The 19,675-nt window shown below is 39.7% G+C and overlaps 1 protein-coding gene across 4 annotated transcripts in view; it reads left to right on the top strand.

Moving 5' to 3' along the window:
* The window catches only part of znf516 (zinc finger protein 516), a 36,143-nt gene extending 28,508 nt beyond the window's left edge, over nt 1–7,635 (top strand). For 3 of the 4 annotated variants that reach the window (XM_056741517.1, XM_056741519.1, XM_056741520.1), the window contains 2 exons: nt 1,119–1,223; nt 4,904–7,635. In XM_056741517.1, the coding sequence (XP_056597495.1) occupies nt 1,119–1,223; nt 4,904–5,085 (287 nt within the window). In that variant the 3' untranslated portion in view covers nt 5,086–7,635. Of the gene's footprint in view, nt 1–1,118; nt 1,224–3,590; nt 3,655–4,903 lie in introns of all 4 variants that reach the window. The other variant, XM_056741521.1, reaches the window with a different exon arrangement.
* Nucleotides 7,636–19,675: the final 12,040 nt, after the last annotated feature.

Raw genomic sequence — 19,675 nt, 5'->3', positions numbered from 1 at the left:
CATATAACCTATGAAGGTGTGTAAAAACATTTGAGACAGCCATTGCTTAGAGGCATCACGAGCTTTGAGCATGACAAGCTTTGAACATCGCGCTTGTAACAGCATGCCGGGCGGTCTCTGAGAGGTCAGAATGCCTCAACGCCGCAAATATGCAAAGCAGCAAACTCATTGAGTGAATGAATGATAGAGCAAATTAAGCCACCAGCTGCTTTGAAATATACGTATTTCGCTTTTTTTATTTCAGGACATTTGGCTCGTTTCAGTGTAGTTCTACGGAAAGACTGCAGAAATTTCTGTCAGCTGTCCGGCCAGATATCATCAGCGCTAGCCAGCCCTTTGAGTCACATATGATAAAGTGACCTTTCCGATATTAGACTTTCCTTTTGTTTGTGCTGTCCGCTACTCTTCCAATCGCGCGGCTCCTGTATGCTAAAAACCCTCGGACTCGTGTTTACCAAACGTAGCCTTGCTACCGCCACCAACGCTCTCAGTCACGGCTGGTAAGCAGAGCCTGAGGGAGTCGGAGCAGGTAGGACCGGCCGTGCCAGGTGATGGACAGGAGCCAAGGGGACAGCGTTTCAGCTCGCGTTCTTAAAGCGCCCTGAGGGGAACCGAGAAGCCGGTTGCTTCGGGTTTCACTTCCGTTCCCGTTATTTCAGCGAGTCCTTTTCCGACACGGACGTGTCCGAGCGATTCCCCCCGCGCAGATGAGAGCTGACATAGCCAGAGCGACAGGCAGGAAAAGAGCATCTAAAAAGAGAAAAGAGAGAGAGAAGACAAGGAGAGAGAGGAATGGGAAAGCAGCACACCTGACATGTGACATGGTAGCGCAGATGGGGGCACGTCACAGGCCAGGGCTTTTAATTCATAGTAATTTATGCGGTCACATGGGCCCGTGTTCATGTCAGGCTGTCGGAGATGCTCCTGTGATGCACAGTGACAGCTCCCCATCCAAGCCCTGAAGGTAGCATCCCATAATGACACATTAAACATACTAATGATGCAAGCGCCCTTCTCTCTCTCTCTCCTCCTTTCATTTCACAGGTTTGCTACATGTTTTTGCTCTTCGTTTTGATTTCTGTTCATTCTTTCTGTGTTTGTGTGTGTTTGAACTGTAGGGTTGGCGAGGTCAGGGTCTCAGCAGGGGGAATACGTGTGTCCTGTGTGCAGGAAGAGCTTCAGTCAGCCCAGCCACTACCGCACACACATGAGATCACACACAGGTGAGATACACACAGTTACAAACATTAATTCATATGGGTAACAAAGTAAAACGGCTACTGAACTACTTTCTAAAAGTGTGACAGCAGTTCAAATGGAGACTTGCTTTTAATTAACCGACTAATGTACAGTTTTAATATATTTTTAAAAGGGATGTGACGATTCACTCAGCTCACAATGCGATATGATTTTCTATACTGATCTCACGATACGATTTTTCAACAAATAGGACAAATAAGAAATGAATTGAGGAAATGATTATTTCTCAAACGCCACATATTTCTTTGTGAAATGAAAATATATTTGATGTCCATTAACAAAACTAAATTGCAATATTAAAACAAATTCCACATCAAATAAAAAATTATAAAACAAAAGTCTCTTTAATATAAATAAAGATTTTGTCTGTGCTTTTCCTGACTTGGATTTGTTTCGTTTTATTTGAAATATATATCGGCATATCCACGTTTACCAAGTTAGCAGTAAACACAGCGGCCCCTGTTGTTTAAGACTTGAATCGCGATTCATTTAACATCTCAACCGATTTGAATCGTCACATTTTATTATCATCCGGCTCACAGTGAATCATTACATCACAAATTTTTTATGTATTGATACACAAATCAAGAAATACACAAACCATACCTGGACACATGTACATTTGAAGTCTATAAGCAATAAACATAAAAAATATTTTATATCGTTTTTTATAGTTTATATAACATTTTAATGATTTTTTTCAGGTTAAATGTTAGAACTCTTAATGTCATTATGATAATAAACTTGTCAGATTTTATTTAAATTTATTTTGACAAAATGTACTGTAGCCACGTAATGCTAAATAATATATACACACAATTTCATATATATATTTAAACGTGTTTAAAGTGTGTGTGTATGTAAAATAAACCTTGGACGTCTCTCTGTCCTTGGACGAGTCTTTCTCTTTTTTTTTTTCTGCAAACATATTTGCGCGTGACTCTGACCTGTGAAAATTGTATACATTATTAATCAGATGTCACTTATAGAGCTGTAATTGTGCATGCTAATAAGCTGAGCAGTCACCAGTCCAGTGTGATAAACGTCAAACGCTCGCTGAGAAAATGTGACAATTTGCCCTTGTCTCCTCGTCAAACCGCACACACATAGATAAACACACACCTCAATCACATATACGATTTAATAAATCATGCAACAACACACTTCACATGCTTTAATCCACACGTTTATATATGATTTAACAAATCATGCAACAACACACTTTACATGCGTTAATCTATACATTTATATTTTGTGTGCCACATTTTAAATAGATTGGGTCGCGTCATTTAATTTCATATCACTTCATTTTTGGTGTACTAACAATAAAGGGAAAGTTTACTTACTACATGGATCGCAATATCGGTGATATTAGACAGACTGACAAATCTTCATTCATTTTAATCGTATCGAAAACGTTGTGGTGTCATTTTCTCATTTGAATTTTTGCGTAAACTAACAATTTAAATTAAAAAGTCCTCTTTTTTTCGTCATTTACTAGACCCGCCTCCATGTTATGTATAGAAAAGCACTATTACACACCTTTTGGCACTGTAGGAGCTTTCATTAATTATAAAGAGGTCACGTCCCACCCAAATTTCCTTCTCTGTTTAAAAGGGGTGGACTTAGCCATTCAGCCCAGTTTTTTTTTTTAAGAGAGTGCGACGGTTGTGTGCGCTAGCCGGTCTGATCCCCAGTGACAGAGGCCAAATGCTACATTTTACTGAGAGAGCTCTCTCTGTACACATAGACTTACAATCAACGTCATCAGTGATCGCTCTCTTCAGCGTGAGCTTCCAAATGAAGCGGGGCAGCGGCCCCCGGCCTCCATTAGCATGCACACTAACTCTGTGTGTCACTTTAAATTGGTAGTTTCAGTTCACTGTCTGGCGCGGCCACGCTAACTGGTGATGCTAATTCAAAGCCTTAACGGCTAATGCTGGATGAACGGGTGAATCCTGAATCGCACCTTAGCGCTTAAAATGGATTCCGGGTTTAAGGAATTGATTTTTGCATTGAAAGCAACCTAGATTGGTAGATAGGTATCATAAGTTAACAGGGAAGTACAATTAAAATCCATTTTACTTAATATTTGGCCTGGTGACAAACGTTGTTTTAGAGAAGCAATAATGATCTTGATTTATTTCTTCAAATAGATTGTTTCCCCCTTTGGTATACTGTGCACCTTTGAACCTTAAAAACAAGTACATTTTTTTATCATGTTGACTATCGGGGTAAAAGTAAAAGGATCACGCCCCAATTTGTAAACATATTTTAAAGTCAATTTTTTGATTTCTTCATTTGTTTAATCGGCCCCCTTGCTCCCACAGTGATGTTTGAGTCCAATGGACTCATTGGAACTGGAGTCCAACCTCTTCAGAAGCCCCCAAACAAGTATGTTTCACTTTTCGGTTGTTTGCGTTGTTTCTGTGTTTACATTGTGTTTTCTTTAAAGTATCCATCCTGTCATTTCCTTCTTTCTTCATTCTGTGACATGCGGATTCTTCCTGACATCTTCTGTGACCGCACAGGCGCCGCAGATGCACGCGTAATATACCGTCACCTACTTTTCTTTGCGGCCGCAAGGGGATCAAATGGATGGCATCCTACATCCACCTTTACAATCAGTGATGCGGATTGTTTCGGCAGGGAGGCCGCCCTTAATGAATTACCCCCTTTGCATGTGTTGCATATTACAAATGGCAAAAGCAGGCCGAGAGGAAAGGTCAAATTAAATTTGTGCCGCAGTCTTTGTGATGTTCTGACAATAACCTTTAATGTAATTTGGTGGGTTCTGGGTTGGATCGGGGTTTCACTTCGTTCCTCTCCAGGGAACCGGGGTGCCCCGGATGAGCTCTCAGTGTGCCGCAGACCTTATCAGGCAGCTAGCGCGACTCAGCCTCAGATAGAGCTGATTAATTGTGTCTGTCTTCGTTTTTTTATGAGGCATGATTTATGATAATACCCCTTTTCAGCCTCTCAGAATGACAATTATTTCCTAGTGGATAATTCATTCATTTTTCAAAAATAATAATACGGAGAAATTGAATGGCAGACTCATTTGTTTTGCTCAGGTGTGGGGGGATATTTTTATGCAATTGCACCAGAACAACGTTGTACATCAGTCTAATTAAACACCGAAACTGGGACTGGGACAATTATTCCAGTCTTGAGCCTCGAACAGACATGGGCAGAAGGAGAAAGTAGGTCTGTGTGTGGTTGTCAGGTTCGCCTCTCCCCGCAAACTTGATGTGCCCAGACTTTCGACATCCGCTGCCGCGTGACGTCTTTTTGCTCTGGGGAAGGCGTGCAGATATTCTTGTGTCTGTGAGTTTGTGTGTTTGTACGAACAGCTGACAGAAACGGAAAACAAAAGGCTGACGTCCCCTCGGGGGGAACAGTCAACCATCTCCATATGGCATGTCGTCCGCCCATCAATCATGGCCGCGGCTCCTCCCCCCTCCTTCCAACCAGCCTCTCTTCTTTCCCATTAAAGTGGTTGGCAGTACTCTCAAAAGCGGTCTTGCGACATCGCCGCGTCCACATCTCTTCCTCTCCGGTTTGACCCTTGCCTCGCTCGGTCTCCACTCTCACCCTTGGGTCCTGAGTTTGACCTGTTCTTGTTTGTGTGTGTCTGTTTCAGGTGAGCGACCTTTCCAGTGCCGATACTGTCCTTACAGCGCCTCGCAGAAAGGTAACCTGAAGACCCATGTCCAGACTGTTCATCGTCTAGCCTTTGACAACGCGCAGTACCCCGACAGGAGACTCCGGCAAGCCCCTACCAATGACCCTACGGATCCCATCAGCCACGGGTCATCTCAGTGAGCCATCACACCCCCCACCCCTCCGGTCATCTCATCGGAGAGTTGAAAACTGCTGTATAATTCATCGAAGGTCCATGAAAACTGTTTCAGACGGCGTGGTGCATGAGTACGGTCAAATGTGCTTACAGAAACCAACTCCTTGAGTAATTAAAAGACTTTTATTAACTGTATTTTAAGAGAGATCGGCGAAGGATTTGTTGAGTTGTATTTTTAGGTTAGTTTCACTTTTTGTGTACCCTTTTTATTTTAACCCGACGTGAAGTTCTGGATTCAGCCGAGGAGTGAGACAGAGGAACAGAAACCATGCAAAACAGACCAAACCAAATCATGACATGTTTGCCACATGTTTACACCTCTCTAAGCGAGAACTTCTGAAATACTTGAGGGCTCATGCCTCCACGCCACAAGGTCCAAATCAATGGATTACTGTATGATCGAGACTTGTGTTGTCCAACACAAGAACTTCAGAAAACCCCCTAAACTTGAAATGCTGCCTCTGAATAACCTGAATGACTAGATGTTAAAAGTGGCGTTTTCAGAGAATCACTGTTGAAAATTGAGATCAACGCCCAAACATGCAATACTCAGAATATTTGCTGAATTTCTGTGTGTTAAAATTGTTGTTTGCACATAGGCTGTTTAAATATGAGAAAGACAATAGTGGATTGGACCGATCCACACAACACCATAACGTTGCAAATCAGCAATAAGCTCATGAACGCGGAGAAGACAGCAAGTGTTTGTTTTTTTAAGGGCGGAGCAATAAAGTAAGGGGTGTATTTGTTTGGGTATTGATTTAAAATATCAACAGCATTTCTCTGGAATTACTTCTCTGAAATAGCCTTAGTGTGCAGTGTGTGATCGTGTAGATGCGTGGGTGTGTGCGATTGTGTTTCCACATTTTACTTCTCAGGACTTGAGTTAGACACGATTCCAAAGGCTTCATTCGTTCAGACCAGAGCATAAATGCGGTGAAATTAAGTACCTAGGTTTGGGATTTGATAAATATAGGCATGTGTATTGACAAATGTGTTTTGTTTGGACAGGCACATGGCACTCTCATCAAAATATGTCTCTTGAATAGTTTGTTCTGTGGGTTGAAGTATTTATGTGGAGCAGCTGTTATACTTGTGGGGTTCCACTCGCGTCATGTTGCCTGACAGCGCAAGAAAAGAAATCATGACAGAAATCATCTCTGAAGAGTTGAAGACACATGCCATATTTTGTGTTATTGTCATATGATTGGTCCAACAAAGTCAGGAAAATGTAACTGTGTCTGCATTTAATTTTTAATTTATGCTTAAACAGGTTTTCATGTATTTCTTTATTCCATAACACATGTTTCCTCAGATTTTTGCATCCCAAAAACATACAGAAGACGGAAATAGGGACTTAATTTAATGGCGTGTCATGTCTTAAAGCCATGCTACAATGCTCCAGTTTGTAATGAAGGAACTATTAGAATATTAACGTACAGAATTGAAGTTGTCTGTATAATTGTTTAAATTATTGCATAGAAGCTAGTACATAGTGGAAAAATTGAGGAGTAGTGTGTTTTATAAAGTTACTTCAGCTTTAGATTGCCATATTTTTTAGAGGTCGAATACTTAAAGAAATTATTGGCCATATATTTCGATGGATGTCGTATGAGGTAAATTAGACATTTATGAATATAGTCGCACACCGCTGTAGACATTTAGTCAAACAGTCAAAATGAACATTTATCTAGAGCGTTTATATTGCCTAAATCAATGTGTGGGAAACTAATCCAAGAAAACTAACATCTTAAGTTTTGTTCTCTTATTAAAAACCTCAAGTGTTAACCCATGTTGATGTGCAGCAGTTAAATTAAATTGAACACAGAAATGCTGCAAGCAGAGGTGACCCAGGACATGAAGGCACTTTTTGGGATCCCCATAGAGACTCCATGTTCCTGCATATGGTATCTTGAAAGTTGCGTTGGATATGACTGTTTTTATAGCAATTGACTAACATTTGAATCAAAAAGTGACGTATAGGACAAAAGAAACATTGATAGTTTTTCCTATTAGTTTTGAATAAATTGGAACCCCTGAGTACTAGACACGAGACATGAAAACTAAGTAGCATGTAACATTTGCAATTGGATTGTTTCTTTATTTGTGTAACACTATTAATTTTGTGGTTTTAGTAGAAACTAGTTGAATGTATGGAATGTATTTTGTGTGGTTAAAAGAGTTTTCCACCCCTCATATTTTGTTTCCGACGTACAAAGAACTGTCATTCTCAGATATCCATCTCATACATTGTTTGTTTGTTAAAGCTTTAAACCATCTAAATTAAACTTTACCCCTGACATTACCTATGAATGGTGTTAATATTGACCTAGATAGAAAATGAAAAAGGCAGTATGATGCTGATGCATGGTCATTCAAATCTTTTGCATTTCAGTGGTGTGGTAGTATGTTGAGCCTTTAACTATACCATTTTAACAAATGTAAAATATCTAATACACACTTTTTAAACACAGCAAAATTAAAATATTCACTAAATTGCATTTGATTCAACCAGGCATATCTCTTCCTCTCGCTCTTTTTTTTCTTCTCTGACCTCTGTTTCATGTCTGTTCACTTACATTAGTATTGAAGTTCCTTGTATTGAAATGGCTGCTAATGGCATTGATCTCCTTTTGTTCATGCATAGCCGCTGCTCTGTGCTGTGACAAATGACTCTGGATTACACTGCTAAACAACTGCAGGAGTCTGTCTGGTGTACTATTTACACAAAAGACTGACTAGAAACTAACCTCTGTGGGGCGCTGTTCAAGTTTGTACACTGTAAAACGCTGCACAAGGATTGTTAAGGTGAACTGAAACAAAAATCTTGAATTTCGAAAAACGTTACTATTAATATACATTGGAATAGTTAAAGTTAAGTGAAATGACAATGATGACTTTAGTGAGTCACTGTATGTTACAATTTTGCATTAACGCAGTTTCTCTTAAAATTCCTTAGGAGGACTAAAAAGTCACGAATTAGTAGTTCACATGAAGAAAGATAAAGGAGCGATTTATGTGGAGCGCAAAGTTCTGAAAAATTGGTCTTGAGAGATATTGGACCCCTTTTGCAGACTGGGTATCTTGTAAAATGGACCAAAATATTGATGACTCATGTTGCACTGGGTTAAATATTGTTTTTTTCTGGAATAAAAATGTCCCGCCTTCTAAAAAAAGTGCAATGGCAAGTTACAAGTCATGGTTCATGGTTCTGAATTAAGGCCTCATGGCATAAAGGGAAAATTCACACAAAAATGAAAATTCTGTCACCATTTACTCACCCTCCTGACATTTCAAACATGTTTGACTTTCTTTCTTCTGCAGAACACAAAGGGATATATTTAGAAAAATGTTGCTAAATGAACAACGGCGGTACCCATTCAATCCTATTGCATGGAGACCAAACCAATGCAATTCAAGGGGTACCGCGAATACCAACATTCTTTAAAATATCTTCTGTGTTCTGTAGAAAAATGTCATACAGGTCTACAATGACAAGAGGGTGAGTAAAATATGACAGAATTTTCCTTTTTGGTTGAACTATCCCTTTAAATAAGAGGGGGACATACCCAAATATGCCCCCTATGCAATTTTAAAAAGGTCTAAATACATTAGCAACTGTTCATTCCTAAATTTATTCCTTGATATTTTTGAGTTAACATATGATGTTTCCATCTTTCCTATCAAGAAAGTAAACTGCAGCTCAATTATTATATTTTGTTTCTGGAAAGATTAAAGTTCCATCTCCATCGGTTCCAGCATAGAGGCCGATATGCAACTGATGGCAATCTGATTCATGCACTACAATCTAAGTGCCTTTCATCATACTAAATTCAAAGGGCGAGACATCACCCGTCTTTGGGGCATTCAGATGGGATTGTGATCCACTTCGCTGGACATTTCGCCGTGGGGTCAGAGCCTAACCGCGGAGTTGTCGTGGAAAAGCGAAGGACACTGTCACTATCGTCAGAGGTGAGCGGAGAAGAAATGTGTGCGTATTTGTGTATGCGTGGGCCCTGATCGCCACGCGACAAAAGGCCAGAGAAAATTACAACACCTCAAGTGTTTCTGACACCTCAACAGTGTCTGCGGCAGGAAATATGTAAATACGCTGCTAATCAAACGATCTGGAATTGCAAATGCCACGGCGAGGTCGTGACCCGGAGCCTTGCTAATGGAGGGTTTAGGGCACCGGCGGAGCAGGTTGGAGTGACGGGTACCGCGGGGTTGAGAGCGGAGAGCGGACCCCTGGCGGACGACCTCTGCCTGCAGGCCCCTCACAATGCTGACAGTAATGAATGGAGAGAGCTGTTTATGCATATCAACGATTATTTACAGGCAAACAGCTGAGAGAGCGAACACTAGTCATCAGGGAACACAGACACTCTTCTGTTCGCCTCGTGTCGCGCCATTGTCAGATGTGTGAGGATGGCAGGCATATGAAGTTTTTTGTGGAGGTACTTGAAAGAAATTTGGTTATGGATTTATTGACGTTTATCGAACGTAAAATTAAATTCTACATTCCATCTAAAACAAATGGAGTCTGCTACATTGGTATTTTTTTTTTTTTACAGTAGAAAAGTACCACAAAGCACTATCACCTTTTTATAATTTTGGACATTTTATGTTGAATCTTTTTTAAATGTTAGTCTACCCGAAAATGTAAGTTATGTCATCATTCAATCATCCCCTTGTCATTTTAAACTTGTATGGCTTTTGTTCTTATGCAAAACACAAAAGAAGATACTTTGAAGAATGTTTGGTCTGTATGGACCAAAAAACAATGCAAGTCAATGGGGACCAACAGTTTTCTGTAACCAACAGTCTTCAAAATATCAGAACGAAGGAAGCCATACAGGTTTGAAATGTCAGGAAATATGAAATATTTTTTGGGGGAACTGGGATGGTTTTCATTTAAAGAGTTCTTAAGTCTATTCAACTTCAAAGTGGCATTACCATCTCATACCATAATAACAACATTACTTTGTTATTGGCATGTAAACAACATTGTTCATTATTCTGCTGAATATGTAAAACACTTTTTGTTTTCCATAACAAACCTAAACTTGAGTCAGGTACATATACTTTACAGAACAACCCCGGTGGTATATATTAACCTGTCTCCTAGAATTTTCCACAGCCAGAAGCCTTTGTCTTTTAGCATCAATGTCAAAGTTTTATGGTTCCCTGTGATTCGTGACTCAGATCAGAAGAGGAGAGAATTAAACCATATCTAAAGTATGCAAATCAGACGCAATTCAGAAGGTCTCCGCTCTCAAAAGTGCAAAATGGTTCCCAGGACATCCAGTGACATTTAACATGGACCTCACTAATTTGTGCTTAATAGGCAAAAAGTGATTAGCATTAACGTTGAAGACATTTCATACGTCCCGGTTCCCCATTAATTTTCTTTTTTTAACTGATACTTAACAGTCGATGTATGAAGCTGGATCCTACAGCTTAAACTAATGCTACCCTTTTTGGCAGAAATCCTTCAGATGTGCGGCAAGAATACCAGTATAGTTTTTTGACAATAGGAAAAATACCAACATTTCAGAACATTTTAAGGAAGCTCTTAAAAGTAAATCCTGTATTACATAGCCCTGGCATATCAGTCAGACCCTCTTAACAAACCTTACAGCGTTCGACTAAAGCAACCGACGGTGGATTAGTCAAAAGAGCTAATTTTGCAGCTCTCCTTATTTGCTCAACAGATTCTTGTGTCATTCGCTCATCTTGACCAGTCAAAGTTAAGTTCTATTGTCTAGACGTGGGTGTAAAGAAATGCTTTAAATCCACTGTGCCATTTTACATATTTCTCTTCTTTCTTCAAAGGTTGGGTGGCACGGGTTTCACAACAGTCTCAAGTGTTCTCAAAGTCATCCGAAGAGTGGTGTAAGGACAATGGTTCAATCACTTTGCCTTCAACACAAACAACGCTTCAACCTTCTGCACACTCATGGGAAATGGGCAGAGCCAATGATGATGGACAGTCCAATCTTCCAACCAGACACCCTTAAGAAGGACATGACTCTGGCCCACTACCTTTGGCCTAGCCAGAGCTGAAGGTGATAAATGTATATTGGCAATGTGTCTGTGCCAATGCTATTAGCCTGAAGCTTTAAACTCTTGTGTAATTTTCTTTAGGGACTTCTTTATAGGCACAGCCCGCAGTATTGGCAACTAAGATAGGAAGAGTCGACTCTACTAGACCAAGTGGAGTGGAATTCCTGATTAAGCCTCTTCCCGTGTATTGAGTTTACAATGAACGAGAAAAGAAGGAAGGCTCTCTAAACAAACCGCGACGTTAACAATAACCTAAGTAGTGGCGCTGATGTATTGTGATTGGCTGCTTGTTTAACTGGATGTTTATTAGATACACGATGGAAGCCAAACTGAGAATGTTCTTCCTAATCGCGGTAGTGAAGCCGAAGTGTTTAATTTCTTTATCATCAGTTGGAATTTTAACAAAAGACAATGTTTTTAAACATGTTTCTTAAACGCCGTCCACCATTGTTTGGATAAACATAAAGCCCTGCCCCAAACTCATGCTGTTTTGTAAAAAAGGGAGGTGTGTGCTCGGGCTTTGCAGGAATCTTAACTAACAGCAATATTTTGACACCAAAGTTTAAAATGTTAACCCTGCATTAAAAATCTGTTTAAATACAGAAAAAGTGTGGAAACAGACACTTTAGTCTTGCCTTTAACCAGCATTTTAAAATTCAGTTGAAATTCAATGGAACCAAACCTCAGGAATAACATAAAGCGGTCCAACATCAATCCACAAGAGGGAATAAAAGATAAATAAAGTTGTGAAAAACATCAGGCTTATCCAACCATAGGATGGTTCATTCATTTTTGAACAAATCCTAAAGTACATATAAAACATTAGTAGATCAAACATTAACGTGTTTTTCTTTGCATTATTTAAGTTCTGCAAACACTGTTGGTTATTTTGACCAGTTTGGCCTGTTTCAATTTCTGTTAAAAAAAAATGAAAAAAAGGATTTGGAATTTGATAGACATGTTGGAGTTTACAGAATGAAACAAAAAAGTGTTCCGCTTCTGTAGAAACGTTCCTGTCAATCATTTTACATAAACCATACCTTACAGTAAATCAAAATAAATTCAGAAAAAAAAAAAACGCAGATATACATAATTCAGCATAACATTTATTTTTAAAACAGATTTATGGCTTCTCAATAAAATGCCATATCTTCTGCAGCACACATACCGCTGCACGCGCTCACTTTAAACGATTCTCTTAACACGGCTGTGTGTTCTACTATCCCCCTTCACAAGGGAACACAAGCAGACTTTGTCAGTCCTTAGATAAATACCCCTGAAAAAAGAAGAAAAAAGGAGTAATTTGAGTCTTTTGTAATACACTTGACAATCATGCTGGAATCTTTCACCCCAGAAATGCTAATTACTCACAGCGGGAAGCAGTTATGGAGAAGGGCGCCGGAGTTTAATGTATTCCAGTGTTGCCGTAAAGTCGACAAAGCGGAGCATTTGCGTGCCTCTCCTTCGCCCGAAAGACCAAATACCTTAAGCCAAATGCTGGAGGATTATTGTTAATGGCAGAACCTTTAATGAGCCAAGAGTCACTTTATGAAGGTGAATTGCACGCAGAAGTGAACGCACCGCTATAACGACCATCATTGCGCTTCAGTTTTTACACGCTTGTCTTCTGCGGATTAAATGCTCCCTAAATGACGCATGTTAAATTGCAAAGTTTGTGAAACAAACATGGCTCTCTTGCACTTTTTCTACGCTGGTGGGTGCTAACTTAAGTAAAGGGATATGACTATAAATGGAAAAACTGTCTCAGAAAAATGTTATGCTAAAACTTTTTTATTTAATTGGACTTTCGTCGAGTGTTCGTTATGGTGACAGTAGGCTTTAGCCTTGTACATTTTTCCTGACGTGAAAAAAGTTGAACATTTTATGAAGGAGAATGATGAAGTCAGCATGCATTGAAGTAGCCTATAAAGATAAGGCAACATTTCACATATATACAGTATGTAAAGTGACTTTTGGTCAAAAAAGACAGATGCGTCCCCGCAGCATCTTTCTGAGTTACCAAGGCAACCAGGAGATGGCGCACTATGGTAAGCAGAGAGCCCTAGAGCACCGCATATCTGTGGCAGGAGGGGGTTTATAAAACAAGGCCTACAGAAATTTCTCGGAGAGGTCAGGAATCATCATTCCTTGGAAGAGCACTAACGTTTATGCTCCTTGTTTTTTGTTGCAAGATGCTCTCCATCTCTTGAATTCTAAAACAAATGCAATCATTCATCTTGAGATATCAAAAATAAAAAGTCTCTCCTCACGTGTCAATCCGGGCCCCTCGAGTTTTCCGCTTCTTAAGGTACATATTTTCTATTTTGGCTATGGAAATGCCATTTATGCTTCTTATTTCCCTGCCATCTCACTCTCTTCCATTGCAGCGGACGGAGGAATGCAGCTCCAGCGCCGGCGTGTCAGATCGACTGAACGTCAGCACGTTAGGACCCGGCTCACTGGTGCCGTCAGTCAGACATGGATCTAACAGACATGGATCATAGATAGTCCTGCCAGTTACAAAAGACCGCGAGTTTCACTGCTCGCTCAGCTACAGGGCTCGGGGAGTAGATACCGTTACAGGGCATATGTTCTTTGGCAGCCCAGTCAAGTCAGACACTCAGCCTCTCTGTCGTTGACTCAGCCAGCTGGTGGTTGAAGAGATGGGCAGCGAGCTGATTAGAATGACAGGCATCCCGCTCCGTGAAAGGCAGGCTGAGAGGCCAGGGCACACACACACATGAAACCAGAATAAGCAAAAGGGGGAGACACAGAGGATGAGAGGAATAAAAGGAGAGGGGGGAAGAGGCCTCACACATAGAAGCTACACAAATACAGATTTTAACAGCGGGTCAGCAGACCAGGCAGAGAAGAAGGAGAGAGACAGACGCAGACAGACAGAGAGAGCCGAGTCCTCACTTGCCAATTTTTGTGAAGATTAGACGTGACGGCTTTTAAAGTCACAGATATTTTATGTGTTCCTATGTTTGGTTTTAAAAGTCCTCCTAGACATGCCATGAAAGAGTCGAGTGTTAAAGGGATACTGCACCCAACAATGTCGAAAAATCATTCTGTCAAACACAAAGATGAATTAAAAAAAAATGTACTGCTCTTTTTTTCCATGCAATTACAATGATTGAAGATTGAAGGTTACCAAAGGATTTAAAAGTACCTCATAATAAAACAGGTAATGATGGTAATAATTTGAAGTATTAATAGAAACATTTTTATGCTTTTGATGTTTACCTCATTATATCATTTGAAATTGTATCACATGCATAATGAATCCGTTCATTCAGTTCACAAAACTGAAACTTGATTTGTTAACAAATTGAAACGATTCTGTTCTAAAGATTTACTAGTTCAGCTATACGGTTACACCAGTTTATTGGAGGGAGAGTTTGAACTGCTGTGATAATTATTAGTGGGAAATTAAAGAAATTGCATGGAAAAGGACAACCATTACAATTATTCCAGCCCTTCTTCTGTGTTTCACTAAAGAATGGAAGACACACAGGATTGTACAGACATGCGAAATCAGTTAGGATGTAGATATTTGGCACGAAAAAAATCATTAAACACTAGTACAACCAACAAACTGTGTATTTCCCACAGAGTATTGTCAGCAAATCACGCAATAAATTGATAAGTCTAAGTAAGCCATTTGTGTCAACTAAAAGCCAGCCCGTCCTCTCGTCCCTCCCATAATAGTCATGGTAATTGATCCCGCATCGGGTTATTGATGTCTGGATCAATTAGCCTTAAACTGGCTGTATTTGAGGGATTCATTTTAGGAAACAATCTGCCTTTATAATACTGCGCATTAATCATTAGTAAATGCCACTTAACACAAGGTTAATTACACTCTTAACGACTCTCATATCCATTTTGAAGCTGAGAGCTCTTGTATGTGTAATTTGCTCGTCATAATCTCAAGCATAGTACATTTTAAGTGGCTGATTGATGGACAGGAAATAGAATCCGCCCATCGTTTTAAAAGATAATAGAACACCTTACACAAAGAGGTCAGATGGCAGAAACCGACAGCGATGGAGAAAGTTCAAGTTAAAATGCGAAACGCTAAATGGGACTTTTAATCTCTCAATTTTGGAAATGTCAGTTCATTTTTTATGGTCATTGCTAAACAGTGCAAACTTCTAAACTATTTTATGAAGTGATCGATTTGTACGAATTTGTATGATCTCATTTGTATGTTACATCTGCTTTTTCCCCAGTGATGTTAGGGGTGAGGCTTCATTTATCATTCAAGGTTTTTTGAATAATCATATGTTTTTGAATGATTCACGTTGTGCAAATGCATACAAAATCGCCACCTCATAAATTTGTTCTGTCTAATAATATATAGTTTAGTAACTTAACTGTAGGATGTAGCAGCCTGGCACGTTAAAGGGATAGTTCAACAAAAAAAGAAAAGTCATTCATCTTTTACTCATCCTTATGTAATTTCAAACCTGAATGACTTTTTCTTTTGCAGAAAACAAAAAAATATATATTTTGAAGAACGTTGGTAACTGAACAACGGTGGTACCCATTCGCTTGCATTGGTATTGTGTCCATACAGTAGAAGTAAATGGGTACCACCAGAGCCATTGAACACTCGATCTCCCCGTCTTGTGGTCAATATTTCCGAACAAATTCGTGCTTTCAACCTATTTAAATGGATTTTAGCGGGACGGATTCAACTTTGCATTTATTTCACTAAAATATTAGAACATTGTGTAAACTGATTACTACGTTGGCCACATTTATAGAGGCTCCATGACGCGAGTTACTTCCGCATTCTATTCTTCCTATGAAGGTCTATGTGAGTGTAGTAAGTAGTAACTCTCATATTCAACGGCTCTGGGTACCACCATTGTTTGGTTACTAACATTTTTTTTTAAATATCTTCTTTTTGTTCTGCAGAAGAAGGTCATACAGTTTTGATGTGAAAAGGGGTTGAGAAAATGATGACAGAATTTTTCATCTTCATTTTTAACCAAAGCACGAACAAGGTCTACTTAGTCTACTTAGAATTTTATAATTCGTAATGGACCCTTTAACAGACACATTTTCTTCCGTAAGGTCGCACAAAAAAAGCATCACCCATGTCCAACTCATAATCTTAAGATTTATTTGCTTTCGCCAGTGACTGAGACATTGTTTTAACACGCCCCAAGTTCTGTTGCTTTCAAATGAAAACTATTGATTTAAAGTCAGTTTGTTGTGGATTTCATTTGTTTGGAAGCACCAGAGCTGTTAATGTGGGGTAATATCACCATAAACAGGAAATGCCACCTATCTGTGCGAGCTGTAACCTTGTTTCGCTACTGTTCCGGGGATGCTAATGGCAGCAGAGAGTTAATCTGAAAAATATGTCCATGAATCAAAAGCAGATTGATCGGCTCCTTCATTCGAGCGACACATTACAAGGGCATGCCGAGTCCGTATACGTTTCACTTCCAGATTAACTACCTTTTAAAAAGGTGGAACCGCCGCGCATTTCTCCAGGGTAAACCTTAAAGAATAGAGAAGGGACAAATTAATTCTGGTAACCTTGATATTCTGGTGGATTTTAGAGTGTATGTACAAGGCACATAAAAATACACTTACAGTGCAGCACGTCTTTTGCATTTACAAGCCCCCTTACACACACATCCACCCCCTCACTCCGTCACACAAACACATTTGCGCACACAATCCAGGCCTGGCTTCACACCTTGCGCGTTTTCATCATGCGAGGCTAAGTGGGCGGTACGCCCATCCTCCCCCCTGCACTTTCTGCCATCTTTATATGATATTTTGGGTAATAATCACTGCTATCAGGCTATCCTCTCTCTCTTTGTTTCATTTCCTGTTCATCGGCAGGCTCGCCGCCTCTCTCCGCTCATCCCTCTTCTCAGCTTTGTGTAGCGCGGGCCTTTACAATAGAGAGGCGAGGCAGAGGAGGCGTGCGGTTGGCACAGCGTGTCATTAACTCTTTACTGTTGCCGGCGAGCCAGACAGCAATCTGACTTACTGCACACGATTACAACGGGCCTTTCTCCGCAGCCTAACAGTATTTATTAACGTGTCCCTCCCTGTCACCTATCAACAGGTACTTAAAGGCCCTTCACCTCATGGAGCACTTATGCTTGAGGAGAACACCTGTGTTAATGTGTCACTCCCAAGCTATTTCTGTGAGTTAAAAGGCAGCTATTGTGCCGAATGATAGCGCGCCACCCGCAACAATGGAGAAAAGCAGGTGTACGAGAGGTTGCTATGATAGTTGTACGAAACTGGTTAAAGGAAGAAATAAAAGATAATTGCTTCATTTACTGTATTTAAGCGGTGTTTTGAAATGCTGGCGCGATCAAGTAAAGCTTCTGGATCTTAAGTGCCAGGCGTAAAAAAAAATTATGCGTTGTAAATATTATTATTATACTTTATGGAAAGGATAATGTCTGATCATTATCGTAAAATTTAACTTGATGGGAGAGGAGGAGATGTCTATGAAGTCTTGAAGGGGTTTGCTTTGAGATAATAAGCAGCGGATTGTACATATACTGCAAGTTATACTGCTTATTACTACCAAATAAATAAGTTAAGTAATTGTCTTAATATATTTGACCAGCATCCAGGACGGATCGCTCGGTTTTGTCAGCTCTTATGGATGATAACTCAAAATGTTAAACCATGGAGAGGCCAGATTGTTTTTTCGATTACTGTAAGTAAAAAGAATCATTGTGTTACTATCTACTTTTTTATAATTAAATGTCAGATAATCCGAATAGGTTTTTAATGCACTTTAAATGCATGGGTAAAGAGAATATTTAAGGAGCTTTTTTAAATATTTCACTTTGCCATACCTGCCATTTTCACTCTTGCAGGCCTGCCAACAGTAAAATACAATAATCTCTTTCACTTTTCATTTTCAAGACGCATTTTTCTTCCCACATACTAATCTTTTCTTTATTAATTGCTTAAGTGATATAGTGCGATTTGTAATGCAAGTTTCTTAGCACTTGTATGTTTTCCATTTTGGCATGGACTCCACATGTGCCTGATAAACTTGGTGATCCATGTTATCCCCAACACGATTTGAGAAAGTTCCAAATATCTTCCCATCTGCTTCAGTGAAATTAAGGACATCTGACCTTTTGTACAAAGGAGTTCACATGGTAATTGTCATAAATTTGCTTACATTTGTTCAGTGACCTATAATGCAAAACCTTAATATTTCTGTATATGCAATAATACAGAATATATACATAATTCGGTTTAACCTCAAAATAGCTGTAAGGTCTCTTATTTGTTTTATAGGTTATTGTTTGATTTTTGAAGCACGCTGCAGAAAATATAACCCCCAAAACATTTTTTGTAAAGATTTAATTCACTTTCCTCAGGCTGCCCTTAAAACAAGAGGCAAACAATTTACGTTCAGTCTGAATATTTGCTTTATAATATGTTATGTAACACTTAAGACAGACATATTGCGAACAATGCAACACCCTGCCTACAGACCATAGGTGAATATACATGTCTTGATGAAAGAAAACGAAAGACTTTTTGGTGTGAACACCAACACCACATTTTGGCATTCTACATGTGTAAATTGTCTGTCCTGTCTTTCCGTCTCAGGGGACAACGGGACAGGTGGCCGTCATAACCGAAACAGATGCTGAAGAGAAATGCGGCTGATGAGATTGTCTGGCTACTGAGAGCGATCGAAAGTGGAGATGAAGTCAGCAGTTTTGTTGTTCCTCCAACACGGTCAAGGCCGCCATGTTGAGGCACGTGTAAACCCTTGTGACAAAACAAGAAAAATAGCTCTCGGCGAAACACGCGTTTCTTCTCCCTCTCGGAAAAGGGATTCGCTATTTTGTCTGTTTAACATATGAGGGTGTTTCTGCAGGATAAAGGGCTGTTCCTGAGGAGTTATGAGAGGAGGCGACGCTGAATAGATCGTTTGCACCAGAAAATGTCTCCTTTGTTTGAATGGAAGCTAACAACAATGCGATGCACAACAGAACAAAGTGAGGCATTTTCTCCCTTTGATGAAGAGAGGGATTGTACTTAAAAAAAGATCTATGGCAGCGCAGGATTCAGATCCTTAAAAGTCTTATTTTGAAGCGTGCGGCAGAACTTGATTACACAATGAAAGGTGCTAATTTAAGAGATGAATTTACATGCTAACAATTCCTCCATTCAACAATCGCAATTCGCATGATCTATATCTCATTCAAGCGGGGTGTATGAATGAGATAGCAAAACAAAGAGTATGACAATAGTGTATGAGGTTGCTTAGACTAATAGGATTTAATTTCAGAAGGACATAAAGCACAGGGTCAATCATTTCAGCATGCCATCGTGTATAGATAAAGCCCAGAGGAAAATGTTACTGTATTGTGTAGAAGTTGTGCTTTCATAGCTCGGGAGACTTAATGGAGTTAACAGTTTACTCATTTGGCAGTCACTATTATAAGAAGCAACTTACAGGGTATTGAGGGT

Source organism: Triplophysa dalaica, chromosome 25, assembly GCF_015846415.1.
Source record: "Triplophysa dalaica isolate WHDGS20190420 chromosome 25, ASM1584641v1, whole genome shotgun sequence".
Classification (NCBI taxonomy): domain Eukaryota; kingdom Metazoa; phylum Chordata; class Actinopteri; order Cypriniformes; family Nemacheilidae; genus Triplophysa; species Triplophysa dalaica.
This window is presented reverse-complemented; position numbering and strand designations above follow the sequence as displayed.